The sequence below is a fragment of the Mustela putorius genome, unplaced genomic scaffold (genome assembly GCF_011764305.1).
Source record: "Mustela putorius furo isolate JIRA1106 unplaced genomic scaffold, ASM1176430v1.1 tig00003867_pilon_pilon_pilon, whole genome shotgun sequence".
In the NCBI taxonomy this organism is placed as follows: domain Eukaryota; kingdom Metazoa; phylum Chordata; class Mammalia; order Carnivora; family Mustelidae; genus Mustela; species Mustela putorius.
Window position 1 is genome coordinate 12,244,620 of NW_025422019.1, and position 15,437 is coordinate 12,260,056.

Below are 15,437 nucleotides of genomic sequence, written 5' to 3' on the forward strand. Positions count from 1 at the left end.
TATCTTAATACTCTTCCTCTGAACTGGAAGCTGAAATTTCCCCCCAATCATGTGGGACTCAATAGGACTGGGGATGGTGGGGGAACTTGACAGTGTTGTCTGATGATTAAGCTCATCTGCTAGGAAGAATGTGTCTTCACTATACAACAGAGAGTAAAGAAGACTATCTGGACTCAGCAGATTCAGAAGTACTCCTTTGTCCAACTTGATCTCATTTTCCAATTCTACATTTCCACATTCCAATTTCCATTTCAGTGGAAAACTGAAAATGTAGCAACCTAATTAAGAAAAAGAGGAAAAGGAATAAGATTTGGCAGGGATAAAATTTTGGTTTGATCCACCACATAAATGACTCGTATAGTCAAAATACTGGCAGAAGAGAAAAATGAATAAGTAGTTCTCAGAGGGAGCTAGGATTACCAGTTAAGGCCAAATGATAACCTTATATCTTTTCTTGGGCACATTTCCCCCAAAACCTTATATGGAAAACATAAGTGCAGACTGGTACATAAAGTGGACTAATATCACTCTACAAAGAAACAGTAGCAAAGGGACACCTGGGTGGCTCAGTCATTAAGCATCTGCCTTCATCTCAGGTCATGATCCTGGCCCTGGGATCGAGCCCCACATCAGGCACCTTGCTGAGTGGGGAGCCTGCTTCTCCCTCTCCCATTCTTGCTGTATCTCTCTCTGTCAAATAAATAAATAAAATCCTAAAAAAAGAAACAACAGCAGATGGAACTTCATGTGTTCTTTCAAGGACACAAAGTTTTTATCTGAATAAATTATAACATCCCCATGATCTCTGAGCCTTTGTTGGCTGTCATCAATATGGAACCAGACAAATCAAACGAAGAGAATAAAGTTAGTGCATGGTATTTACTTTCTTGGTTCTTACACACTGGAAACATGTGAGTCTGGCTATGTTCCTCAACCAAAACTTATTGCTTCTATTACTTGAGAATCTATAGGATTCCCTCCTTTTAGGTTCTAGTAACAGAGCACTTACCCATCTCACTTCAGGTGTAAGTGGCTAAATGAATACTAGCCAAAGGTTGTTACATAACCCTTGTCTTTGACAAGTGGTCCCTTCGTAGATAAAATTTTGTATACTACTTTGAATGTGCCTTTTTTTCAGTTGTAATCGTAACACTGATTTGTACAAGTTACTTACAATTCATATGAGGAGACACGAGTCAGTCATCCACATGACACAATGAGGGAAAAAATGCTAACTGCCAACTGAGTATAAACTCTTAACTCTTATGAGCCTTGAAGGTACAGAGAGATCAGATTGTCCTGTCTAAAATCAACACTCAGGTTTTCTAAAGAAATGGGTTCTATCCTAGGTGCTGAAATATATCTGTGTCGGTACGTCCCAAGAATAAGAATGGCCCAGATCTGAGAGCACCATTCAATAGAAACTAGGTTTCATCTACTCTAATTTATTTTAGAGTGAACTATGCCTAGAGTTGTTCCTCACAAAAACACTAAAATAGCAAAGTAGTACACACAAAGATATGTGACTTCCTTCAGGTATAAAAATAAAGCTAACTGAAATGGGAAGAAAATAAATAAAATAATCTTTAATATGCATCGGCTTAAGAGTGCTCTTAGATATGCACATACTTCTTTAATTGCAACTAATAAGGACTCTTACTCATGGATTGAAACTTCCTGCGTTAATTATATTATTTACAAACAATGTATTTCTACAAATTGCATACCATTCCATCTCAATGAGGGATTGATTCTTCTTTGTCTTTATTACAATGATTAGAAAATCTCACTGCAGAACAGATGGAGTTTTCAACACATGTTGTTTTATATCAATGACACTTAAAAACATAGCCTCAACACAAAGTACTTACAGAAAACTAACTAATATATAATCATTGTGTTCAGATTAACATGCTATTCTGAAAAGTAAGCTAATTTTATCCATTTGTAGTTTATCAATTTAGACAGATAAGATTTCCCAAGTATGCTACTGCCAGCCAGATGGGTCTATGGTTCATTTTTTCCCTTTATTTTCGTTATCTCACTGTCAAGTTCCTTAAAAGAACTGTCTATATTCATAACCTTCTCACTTCTCATTAATACCTCTATCCACTGCAATCTTCCTTCTGGTACCACAAATGGACTGACTTTGCTCTTATCAATTTCTGGTAGCAAATCCAACAGTAACTATGGAATGCTGTATTATTCTATCTTCCTCTGGCTTCCACGGCTGCATCTCTGACTTTTTCTTTTATCTGTCATAGCCCAGTTTTACTGGGATTCAGTAAGTGCTTAATAAATAATTGCTGAATCAAAGAATGCATGAATGTGATTTCCTGTATCCAAGAGAAAACAGAAAAAAAGTGAAAATAGCTATTTTTGCATTCTTCTCAATCAATAACCAAAAAATTTAACAATCTTCATCTGTTGATAAGGATATTATTTATGCTATCAATTGTTTCTCTTTTTTATTCCTTTCATTCTTAAAGCTCAATGCAAATACCATTTCTTCCATGAAGCCACTCTATATTCCCCCATTCCATTAGAATTAATCCTACTTATATTTCTAGTTGGTATGTGGACATGTAGTTCTATTTATATTTCTATTTACTATGCTCCAAATGATTCCTTATATAACACGTGTTTATAGTTTTTCACTCCACTAAGTTAGTAATGCCCACAACATGGAAACCCTATTCCTCTTCATATTGCTCTCAGATAATGCTGGAAAGATGTGTCTACTCGATAACTGTTGAACTGAATATCACAGAAGAATTCCTTAAAAACACATTTATAAATCATTTAGGCACATTAGTTCCACTATTTTATATGTTCAAATAACCTCAAGTGACACTCACTTTTTCTATTGCATAGATTTAGTACTTTATAGAAATTTTCCAAGTTGTAGACTTGGTAGCCGTGAACTTTACTTTGTTAGCAAAGAATTCATCTGATATTTTATTTAGTTGAGTTACTATGTTAAATGTGCCAATTTATATGAATAACATGAGATGCATTTTGTGTGAATTGTGTTTAAAATGTTTCATTTTGAGCATAATGTTTCATTTTTCTTCGAAACTTCACCAACTCTTTAAACCACATTTTATTTTATTTGCCTTTTCTTTCCATAGGAATTGAATGATACTAAAAAAAGGGACGAAGAGGCTTTAAAATAACACTTCAAGACTTTAAAACCTTGACATATGTGTCTGTGACTGGGATCAACAGCCACACTCACAGATTGGCCTGAACATAAAAAATTTAAGCCATGTCTTCAAATTTCTTTCACAAAAATATTTTATCTTTCCTGTGATTCCTTCTCTAATCTTTTTTTCTATGATATTTACAAAAGGCAAATTTCAATTAAAGCCATTAAGTGAAAATGTTACATGTTCCTTCTTCAGTGTCCCACACATACTAATTCAGATTGTAATTCATATTTGTAAAGTAACAAGAAAGGACATCTCCACACTAGAGTATCGCACACATACTGTTGAAGGTCATATGCATTCTTAGATGTCACTGTGTTATGGTGAGTATACGGAAGGGAAAAGAGAAATGGGAGCTGTTGGTGTCTTGGAAAACCACAGTGGTAGTGGGAGACGAAGGTAACTGTGGGACTCTTGGCCCACAAGACCAAGTTGGGGATGACGGATGAGGGAAAAATCAGTGGCATCTGAATGGCCTAAATCCCTCTGTCAAACCTTAACACTGATTCCCTTGATACAGTCCTTTCTCTTGGAAATAAAGCAAGAATTGAGGTAAGTCTTTGGTCAAGAGGATTCAGATTCTTTGGCTGAGGAAACAGACCTGTGAAATCTAATAGCTTAGGTCCACAACATGTGTCATTCCTTAGGAAATGATGAAAGGCACCGAATTCTAACAGGTAGAATAGACCAGGGATAAGTATTGGCTTTGAAAATACACATTCGCATGCCATCTTTGGCACTCGTAAGCTTTGAGGCCACGTCCAAATCACCTGTCCCCCCTGAGTCTTGGTTTCTTCAGTAAATGATTAAATATGCTAACATTGTGAGGATTCAATCACATAACACATTTGGAATTGGCTAGGATACCTACAACATAAGAGCCCAAAGGACTGAGTTTAATTTGAATGGCAAAACTGTAAGTTTTCCATTTCTCTTTTGGAAAGTGTCAGACCTACAGTATAATTGCAGAACTTTTTGTCCTACATGTCCTACCTATTCCCCAACACAGTCAGTGTTCACTCTCCATAATATATAGAATTTTATTCTCTAATTAGGAAAATAACCATATTTGTCAGTCAATAGTCTTTAATTTCTCTTCTGACATTTTCCTTAGAAATGCAATGCCATAAATTATATAAAGCCTTATGTAAAAGAAAGAGGCCCAAGGCATGTTGTTCAGTTGTCCAGGCACTAGATTCTACATCGAGTTAACTTAAAAGTTCTACCATGTTAATGATCACATTTTGTTACCCAAGGTAGCATGCTGGCATACTGCGAAGCACCAGTGTTCCCACTAAATTATTCCTTCCCTCCCTGAAGCCTACTACTCTTATAATTGCTTGCTCGCTGTGCCTACAACCACTATTTACGAGTGATCCAAACAGAAGCCAAAGAATCATTGACTTCTTTTCACCCACCCCATCCATTTAACCACTAAGATCTATCTGTTTTACTGCCTCATCAACTTTAAAATCTTCCCTCCTTCTTACAGCTTTAACCTTACTAATATTGCTCATTATCTTTCAACAGAACACAGAAAAAGCCTGCCAGCTTCTCATTGGCTCTTTCTGCTATTCAATCCTAGTTTTATACTGTAGTCAAAATGATCTATTTATATGGAAGATATAATACTGACACTCCCTTACTTAAAAAGCTCTATTAGTTACCCCGTTTACTAGTGGAAAAATAATTGAAATCCCAGATTATTTTTAGGGTCACTATCCCTTGGTATTTGCTGCCCTCCTTTTACTCAAATTTTATGCCCCAATAATACCAAGCAGATTTTAGTTCCCAAGGCACACACCGTGCTATTTAACATTGCTATGCTTTTGCAAGCTTTTAACTCTTGCATAGATTTCCTTACCTAGGTTCTTATCCTTCCTTTCATAAAGTTTTTATTTAAATTCTGGCTGGTTAACATACAGTGTACTAGTAGTTTCAGGTATACAATATAGTAATTCAACATTTCAATACAGCACCCAGTGCTCATCACAAGTGCCCTCCTTAATCCCCGTCCCATATTTAACACATCCCTCTACCCACCTCCCCTCAGGTAACTATAAGATTGTTATCTATGGTTAAGAGTATGTTTCTTGGTTTCTCTCTTTCCCTCTTTTTTATTTTTCTCATTTGTTAAATTCCATATGAGTGAAATAATATATTTATCTTTCTTGACTGACTTACTTCACTTAGCATAATACTCTCTACCTCCATCCATGTCTCTGCAAATGGCAAAATTTGCTATTTTTTTATGGCTGAGTAATAGCCCATTGGATATATATGTCACATCTTCTTTATCCATTCATCACTTAATGGACGCTTGGACTCTTTCCTGCTGAGTTTCTTCTTACATTTCTTTTCTTTCTTTCTTTCTTTTTTTTTTTTTTTAAAGATTTTATTTATTTATTTGACAGACAGAGATCACAAGTAGGCAGAGAGACAGGCAGAGAGAGGGGAGGAAGCAGGCTCCCTGCTGAGCAGAGAGCCCCATGTGGGGCTCGATCCCAGAACCCTGGGATCATGACCTGAGCTGAAGGCAGAGGCTTTAACCCACTGAGCCACCTAGGCGCCCTCTTCTTATATTTCTTAATCTTTCAGGCTCAACTCAGAGAGTTTCTCCTTTAGGAAAATGTTTGCAAATCACCAGAATGGGCTAGCTTTCTTTCGTTCTTTCATAGAATCCTGTGTTTCCTGTGATTTAACTGCTTGTCACACTGCACTGACATGGTTTCTTCACCGGTCAGGGTCTCCCAGAGTGCCGACAATGGTTTGAAGATGAAGGGTGTCTCACCCAGCTCTTCTAAATTAGAGATACTGAGTTCTTGCTACCTCGATTCTTGGAACCATCCAAGTTTCAAGTTTGTCCTCCACCTATCTTTTAATTCACTGGGCCATCTCACACTCTAAAAATTTATACTTTTGCAATAAGGAAGCCAGAGTCAGCTTCTGATACTCTGAATCGAAGAACCCTATTTATCACTTTGTGAATTTGAATTTTTAAAAAATTCAGAGCGTAATTATTTTTTATATTTCCAAAGTAATTCCTACTACTCCTCTCAGAATTAACTGTGGCCTCTAAAATAATTTATTATTTGATGCTGGCATATATACAAAAATATATTGTAAATATACATGTACATATATACATACAAATCTCAAAGGCACAGTGTCTCTTCATTAATAAAATAGCTCTACCCAGCAGAATGTTTCTCTTAACGGGAAGTACTTTGTTTTGTACCTTATTATATCTATTATAGGTATCTACATTATATCTGTTATAATAGATATTATATCTATTATATCTCAGCACCCTTCCAAATACTTAGAACATAACGTAAGTCTTTAATAATTAATATCTGTTTAATGATAGAATGGATGAATAACTGAAGGAGCTAGGTGATTTACTTTTCTTATAGACTTAAGAATATGGAGTCTGATGTGGAAGATTGCATTTGCCAATATTGCTCAAGAAATAAAATTTATTTTCTAGATGATTCTTCCTTTATAATTTCTAATCAAACATGACTACCTTGCTTTAAATCTAGATGCACTTTGCCAAGATCAGTTGCAGAGTCTGAAACTTAGGTATTAACCTCAAGCCTTGAGACTTCCTGAGGAAATCTGTACCCCTTACCCAGCTGACAACTGGTGCATGATCAAACAGGATACAGGGTTTTATTACCTGATTTCCTTCTTATATTCTCAACTATCCTGAAAACTTGATTCAGTAATTATTACAAATGACCCTTTAGGTGGGTTTTATTTTGTTCCTCATGTGATGGCTTTTAAATAATGACAGACTGTTTTTAATGAGAATGACTAAAAACAAGTGTTTTTCATGCACTTTTTGAGCAGTAAAGATTTTTGTTTCTCCTTTCCCATAGTCAGAAAAATTCAGCATCTAATTCCAGAGTGACATAAAATGATTATTCACTTTCATTAGTTAAGCATCACCAAAATCAAATCTCTCTAGTCTGAACAAAATATATGTGTACGTATCTGTACACACACACACACACACACACACACACCCTTCAAATGTAGTATCTGTGAATCACAACCAGTCAAAATATAAGCACATGCAAAGACATGAAAGCATGAAGGCAAATTTGAGCGGAAATAAGAGGAAATGGAGCTATAAGTATTGTTATAGAATGAACAGATTTCTTTCAGATTTTGTATAAAAATATGTTGTTTGTGTTCTTTTGAAACTAAATCTATTCGACTCACCTTCATATAACCAGTCAGCAATCCCATTAAAGATAATTCCTTCTTTTCCAGAAGATGTCAGTCGCAATGAACTGCTCTTTATATCAGGTTGATAGTAGATATTATTCTCAAAAATATAAATCTGGATCCAGAAACATAAAAGACCCCAAAATGCAATATATTAGGAAGCTTTTTAAATACCTTCATACTATAGATTAATAGCTGAAGCACTAAGTGTTGTATTATTTGCCTGCTTTCAGTTTGTGTTTGTTTAATACACACATTTGCATTGCTTTCAATTATTAATGGCAGTTTCCTTTCTTATCATATCAATATCAAATTGTCATTTAGAAATTACACAGTACCACTATTGAAGCATTTAAATCCATATTTTCAACAACAATTTTTCATCCACTTAATCTCTTTTCTACCACAAAATTGAGTTTGGGTTTGAGATGACACTTTGCATACTTAAGAGACTGAAAAACTAAAATAGATGCCATTTTAGTAATAGCCAACTACTTAAAAGCCTCAATTTGGGGTCTTTAACTTTTACAAAAATGGATTTGGTCATCAATAAAATAACCTCTAGATAATCTTTTTTTTTTTTTAAGGTTTTATTTATTCATTTGACACAGAGAGAGAGCACACACAAGCAGGGGGAGGCGCAAGCAGAGGGAGAGGGAGAAGCTGGTTCCCCTCTGAGCAAGAAGTCTGATGCAGGGCTCAATCTCAGGATCCTGGGATCATGACGAGAGCTAAAGGCAGATACCCAACCAACTAAGCCACACAGGTGCCCCTCTAGAGAATATTTCTACTTCCACCCAGCTTGACTCACATATTTTGATGAAAGAAAAGGATGGCAAAATTCCTTTGAATTTATAAACGGGACACACCCTGCTATGCACCACTCCTCCCTGGCAATTCTTTTCCTAAATAGCTCACTAGTGATAATGGCCATGTGCTTCAGGGTTCAACAGAGAGTTTTTTTTTTTTTTTTTAATTTTTTATTTTTGATAAACATATATTTTTATCCCCAGGGGTACAGGTCTGTGAATCAACAGGTTTACACACTTCACAGCACTCATCAAATCACATACCCTCCCCAATGTCCATAATCCCACCCCCTTCTCCCAAACCCCCTCCCCCCGGCAACCCTCAGTTTTCAAGAGAGAGTTTTAATTTGAACATATCACAAAGTCTTCCAAAATAATATCATCAACACCAGCCCCCACAATAGGAACAACAGAAATTTAACAGGGTCTGTCCACACAAAATAGAATTCAGGATAAAATTATCAGTAATCCATGTTCAAATATTTTTAATACCAAAAATTTCAAACTGCTGGTCTGGATAATAATACCTTCAGAGAACCATGTTTTATCCACATGTTGGGGAAACAGAATATTACCTAATGGAAGCCATACTGAACATTCTACTAGAAAGGTAGAAGACAGTTAGAGCCCTTTGTTCAGCATGTTACAGAAACATTACATAAGAGTGAACAGAGCAAACACCAGAACTCCTGATACAATCCTCTACTTATGAGATCCTAGATTTTAAATCTTGGTGTGCAAAATGATGAAAGCAATCTTAATATCCAGAAAATTTCATTGACATTCTATTTTGAGTCTGGTGATTTGGCAAGTATACAAGTGAGTGGGTCTAATTATCATTTCACCACTGCATGTCATTTTTATTACAGGTGGGAATGCCAAAATAAGATGAAGAATTTTTCAGGGGTGAGGGTAGGGAGAAAGAAAGATACATTAGGGTGTTCAAAAGAGAGGGCTATATCATGAGGAAACCTATATTTAAAATGCAAGTGACTTAGATAATCTTCTGAGCCTTTTTAAACTCAGTCCTCTCCTTTTTAAAATGTGGATAAGTCTCACACGTGCCTTACAGTCTCACACCTTCTGTGAAGCATACATGACATGATGAATGTAGAACATGTAATACATGTGACTTTGCCTAGAAACGGCTAATTTGGTTCAAAATCCTAAGCTTTGAGGAGGCTACAAATTCTAAATCAAAATAAAATTTCTACAGCTTAAGTCAAACAGTAAATTATCCCAAACCATCGACCAGCATTACATTATTATGTTGGTAAAATATGGACCAGGAGCAGCAGGACTAAGAGTGGAAAGAGGGGAAGTGATAACAAATGGTATTTACTGCTTTCATTTCATTTAGAAAGTTTTCAAGTGATGATGGGAAATAAGAAATAAGGTTATTATTGAAACTCTGTGGGTTCTACTTAGCTGAAAGTTTGAAAACTATTATCTCAGGTGTCTGAAAACTAGATGAAAGTTAGCTTTAATGACTTTCACAGCCCCTTATAATGAAAAAAAAATCACTTTATTCTAGCCATCTAACGCTTGAGCTTTACATCACTACCTCCTTTTGCCTTTCACAAATAGTATGTGAACCAGGCTCACAAAATCTTCCTTACTTGGAAGGGATCCCCTTTTTGTACCGAACCTTCTCCTTAGGACTTGGGAGCAATAATGGTTCAGATCACCCACACTCGTGCTACCTAAGCACATGAGGCTATTTTTCAGAGTAGAGGTGACTTAGTCCAGAGTAAGATAGTTCCAGATCTTCAGCTTTCTGAAAGGAATAAACTCTAAGTCAAAACAATTGATAAAACCTCCACGATTTCAGCAGATGTATAAATTATCCAAAACCATTGACCAGTAATTACATTTATATTTGAAGAACAGATTGTATGATATTCAGAATCCATATGAAACTGACATCTGCTTCAATGTAAAAGAACAAGCAATATGGAATCAGAATTTTAATGCCATTTGCTGAAAGCTGCAATGCTAAGGAATGCCCACAAGATCTTTTTTCTAAGGACAAAAAGTTAGCCACTGCCTTCAGGAAAATGTACATTTATAATCTTCTAATCTGTTTTCTTTTTTTACAGATTTTATTTATTTATTTGAGAGAGAGTGAGCAAAAGGGGGGAGAGAGAGAGAGAGAGAGCACAAGCAGAGAGGGAGATGGAGACGCAGACTCCCTGCTGAGCAGAGACCTCCCCCAACACTGGGCATGATAACCAGGACCCTGGGGTCATGACCTGAGCTGAAAGCAGACACTTAACCAACTGAGCCACAGGCACCTCTTCTAACTTCTTTTAAATAGCCAAAGGTTTTCCTTGGATTATACTACTTTCAAATAATAATCACAAACTTTAACTACTAGCTTAACAATTCGAGAGGTGCAGATATTCACAGGTACTACCAGGGCACTCCGATAAAATTAAACTGGATCCAAATGTCAATCATCAAGGGCAGCTACCAGATTTAAATCATATTGAAAATATGACAAACACTAACGCCATTTATCCTAATGTTATTGACTAAGATGTCATAATATTTTTGATGCCATTAATCAATTCCTTCAATAAGCCACCTAAACAGTATAAAAAATAGGAATGGAGAGCTATTTGACCATGTTACACTTCAATTTAGATAGCAAGTCAACAACCCAGTTCTTCAAAATCAATGGTCTAAATACACTTAAAAAAATATTCAAAATTGGTGAAGTTGCCAGAAGGGAATAGGAAGGCAACTGAAGTACTTTGTGCTGAATCACGATAAGTTAAGAAACGTAGTAAATGTTCTAAGAAGTTAATCAGTGTGTTAGTTGATACTGGTCATTACCAAGTGATTGGACATAGCAGCATCACTTCTGGGGATGAGTTTATAATGGCCAAATATTCACCTTTTCTTCCCACTGCCACAACCACTGGGGATGCGTATGATGGTGGATCCCTCCGAAGCCTGGATTGCTGGGTGAAGAGGCGTGGAGCAAATTCCCTCCCCATCACTAGCCAACTTCTAATGGACACATAGCAGGAAATGAACATCTGATGGTAAAAGTCATTAAGATTTTGGAACTGAGAATAATTACAGTGTCAATTAGCCTACTGTGACTGGTTCAACCGGAGACAATGCCTCATAATGGCAGACTCTTGTGAACTTTTAAACAGCTTTAAAAAAAAAAAACAGCAAAATAAAACGAGAATTGAAAATTAGACCTATTTTTCATGAAGTACTACTGAAAAGCTATTCCATCTTCACTGATCTTCATAATTTTATACTAGAAAACCGAATAAGTAAAAAATCCCCAGGCACTGTAATGGTATTAGAGGATCTGTAAGTCTAGTTGGGATAGTATTCGGGTTGTTTTCTATTGTGACTTGCTCTCTGGGGGCAGAGGAGGGAAGGTCATTAAGAAATTATCTCAGATAACAGATATTGCTGGCAGGGATAGAGTGAGAGGAGTCCTTTCCAATGTTGATTATGAAAACAAAGTAGTATGCCCAAATGTGAAAGCTATATGGCAACTGAAAACAAAACACAGTCTATCTCAGCAATCCCAAACCTGGGACCTCATCTTGTAAGGGGCCAGGGAAGCACCAACATACAGAAAATGTTAATGCATGATATTTATTTCCACGTTGTCTATGACGGCCAAAGAGAAGAGTCAAAAGGAAAACCCATCAACGTGAATGCCTGACTGGCTTTCGATTCACCTGCATCATGTTGTAACATTTAGGTTTTGTGGAAAACAAAGTAGTGTGCATGAATTGACATGGAGGAGTTTCACTGAGATATTGTCTAGGAACAAAAGACACAAAACAAACAAAAAATTCTTGTACTAAATAATAACAATACCAATACAAACTTATACTAGCAGGAATCTCACCTAACAGATATACATGGCCACTGTCTGTTGGTACTCAGCTCCATGCCGTCCCTATACAGTCTTTGACTAATGTGGGCAAGTAGAAGCCCAAAATTCACATTTCCCAGACCCTCTTGTAGACTAGTCTCAACTTGTTTGCTAGAAGTGTTCTAGTTATTTTCTGCAAAAAGGAGAGAGCTGGTAGTTAGGAATTAAGGACATTTGCCTTTGGCAGTTGGTCTAGCCAGCTGCAGCAGTGGTTCAGGGACTGTTATAAACATATTTATGTATAAAACCATGAAGAAATTATAGGAATACATATTTATATAGGTATTATGCATATATACAAATGTATACATTCATATAAATATATGTATGTATGACTGTGACTCTGGAAGGATATATAGCCAGTCTGTTAATATGCATGTATATGTTGGAAGGTGGATATACAGTGAGAGAGAGGAATAAAAAACAGGTAATCAAACAGAAAAGACTAGGAAAATACACTAAAAACACTTGATTTGTACACATACGTAAATTACACAGGTTAGGGTAATATATAAAGTACCAATAATTCAGTGATAATAAAAAATAGTGACAGTAATATAGAAGTTAGTCTGACATGTAGGCTACATGAACAGTAGGTAATTCTTTTTATTATTTTTAGAAATTTGAAAGTAACGATAAAGGGTATCTTCTTTACCTAGAGTAAGATTTTTCAACCTACTGACATTGAGGACTAGATATTTCTTGGTTGTGGAAGACCACCCTGACATTGTGGGATGACTGGCAGCATCCCTTACTTCTACATACAAGATGCCAATGGCAGCCCCTTCTCTCAGTTGTGACAATTAAGGTCTCCAGACTACCCAATGTCCCCTGGAGGGAAAAGGCAAAATAACTTCCAGTCGGGAGCCATTCATTTTGAGATAAGTTGTTTGTTTTTTTTTTTCATTGTGTTATGTTAGTCACCATAAAATAGATCATTAGTTCTTGATGCAGTGCTCCAAGATTCATTGTTTATGTACAACACTCAGTGCTCCATGCAATACATGCCCTCCTTAATACCCACCACCAGGCTCACCCTTGAGGTAAGTCTTTTGCATGTGTATGCTCCATAAATGAAATAACTTAGTTTAATTCTCAAACCTTTAAAAGTCAATTTGCAATTTGTTGTTCAAAAGTACTCTGCTAAGTGTGCCTGGGCTATAAAGATTTTAATGTATAATCTCCATCTTCAAGAAGATTATAATTCTATGTGAGAGATAGGCAGGTAAACTCTGAAAATCCAATGAAGAAAAAATACAGATTACAAGGCTTAGCTGTGAGTGGCAGAGGTCAGGTCGGGGGAGTGATTCATGAACATAATATATGAGATACTGAATTTAAATTATGCCAGAAAGGACAAGGAATGATTTCAAGGGATACAGAAGGTAGAGAAGATGAAATGCCAGGCTAAGGGAACAGAATGAGCGAAATCCAAAGCGGAACAACTATGGAACTATTAGAAGAATTGTACCTTAAGATTCAGGAACAAGCCTCTATATACTTATGACTGTCTAAAAGTTAAAAAGGTGGCCAACCACAGAGCAGCTTGGATTCTAGATCAAATGGCTCTAATCTTATTTTTTTTCCATAATTGACAGCTGTTAAGTTGTTTATGAGCAGGTGAGTAATTAAGAAAATAATTGGTGGCAATAAATGAATGGAAGGTGGAAATGGGAGGTAGCTGGCAGGAAGATTCAAATATTCTGCTTAATAGGGACAATAATTGTAAAAATGGAGTCATTAATCCCCATATGACTTCCTGCTTATGTCTAAAACGTTTGTGAATCCCAATGCCAATGCTTTAGTATCTCTCACTTGGATCCTTTAAAGCTTCACTCTCCAGACTCAATCATTGCAGTTTTTGTTTTTTTTTTAAAGATTTTTATTTATTTATTTGACAGACAGAGGTCACAAGTAGGCAGAGAGAGAGGAGGAAGCAGGCTCCCTGCTGAGCAGAGCCCGATGTGGGGCTCGATCCCAGGACCCTGGGATCATGACCTGAGCCGAAGGCAGAGACTTTAACCCACTGAGCCACCCAGGCGCCCCATCATTGCAGTTTTTAACACTAGTTTCATACCCTTCAAACCATATGCAGTCCTTACCTTTTCCCCAGACCATAGAGAATCTTAACATTCAGTCTCCCAAATCCCGGGTGCCTTCTGGCTTCTGGCCCACCAATTATATTCCAATCCCACCATATTCCCTGACCCAACACAGGCTCCAAAATTTGTATAGAACCTTTATTTTCTACTTTACCAGGAATGGATTTTCTATTTTCAATCATGCTGCTTATCATTTTTTAAAAAAGAATATTTATTAAACTAAATATTGGCTATGAAAATTAATTTAAGGGATGCCTGGGTGGCTCAATAGGTTAAAGCCTCTGCCTTCAGCTCAGGTCGTGATCTCAGGTTCCTGGGATCCAGCCCCACATGGGCTCTTTGCTCAGCAGGGAGCCTGCTTCCCCTCCTCTCTCTCTGCCTGCCTCTGTGATCTCTGCCTCCTTGTGATCTCTGTCAATTAAATAAATTTTAAAAAAATTTAAAAAATAAAAAATAAAATTAACTTAAGATAATATTTTGGAAATAAGTGATACAAAAGAAGATTTTGCAGCAATTTGGAGTCACTGCTAGTGACAGATGTTGCCATTTTTCAATAAATGAGAAAGTTTCATCTTATGGACAGTATTAAAACATATAATTATGCATACAATTATTTTTTATTAAGACAAAAAGGAAGACTGTAAAAAATAAACCACCTTGAACTCCATCATACACATAAATTGTTGCAAGATACTTAAAATGGTTTTAATATAAAAAGTATTTGAAATATTTTATTCATATTCCATTAATGAATCTAGTTCCACTGAATTTAAATAAAATTTTCCTCTTTAAGCAATATGCTAATATGTAAGTCTAGAAAACATTGTGAGGTATAATTCTTTAAAGCCTTTAAGTATAAACTTATAAATAAAAAGTCCTCATTTTGATTTATATAACTTAAAATCTTTGGGTAACATGAAAGAATATAAGCAGGAAAAAAAAATGGAGTAGTTTGGTTTTACAATTAGAATGGCTGAAATGAAAATGAGAACCAAAAGTTAAGTGTTGCCAAAGATCTAAAGAAGCTAGAACTTTCAAGAACTTATGGTGGGAGAGTAAATTGGTGTAAACACCTTGTAAATCTTTATAACAACAGCAGAACATGTGTATAACTTTATGACTCAGCATCTCCATCTGAAGGGTATCCTAACAGAAATGTATATGGATG

General features: G+C 36.2%; 1 protein-coding gene across 2 annotated transcripts in view; it reads right to left on the reverse strand.

Moving 5' to 3' along the window:
• The window catches only part of DPP10 (dipeptidyl peptidase like 10), a 1,364,876-nt gene that overhangs the window by 107,974 nt on the left and 1,241,465 nt on the right, over positions 1 to 15,437 (reverse strand). For both annotated transcript variants that reach the window (XM_004773359.3, NM_001310171.1), the window contains 1 exon segment: positions 7,440 to 7,560. In XM_004773359.3, coding sequence (XP_004773416.2) covers positions 7,440 to 7,560 — 121 coding nt within the window.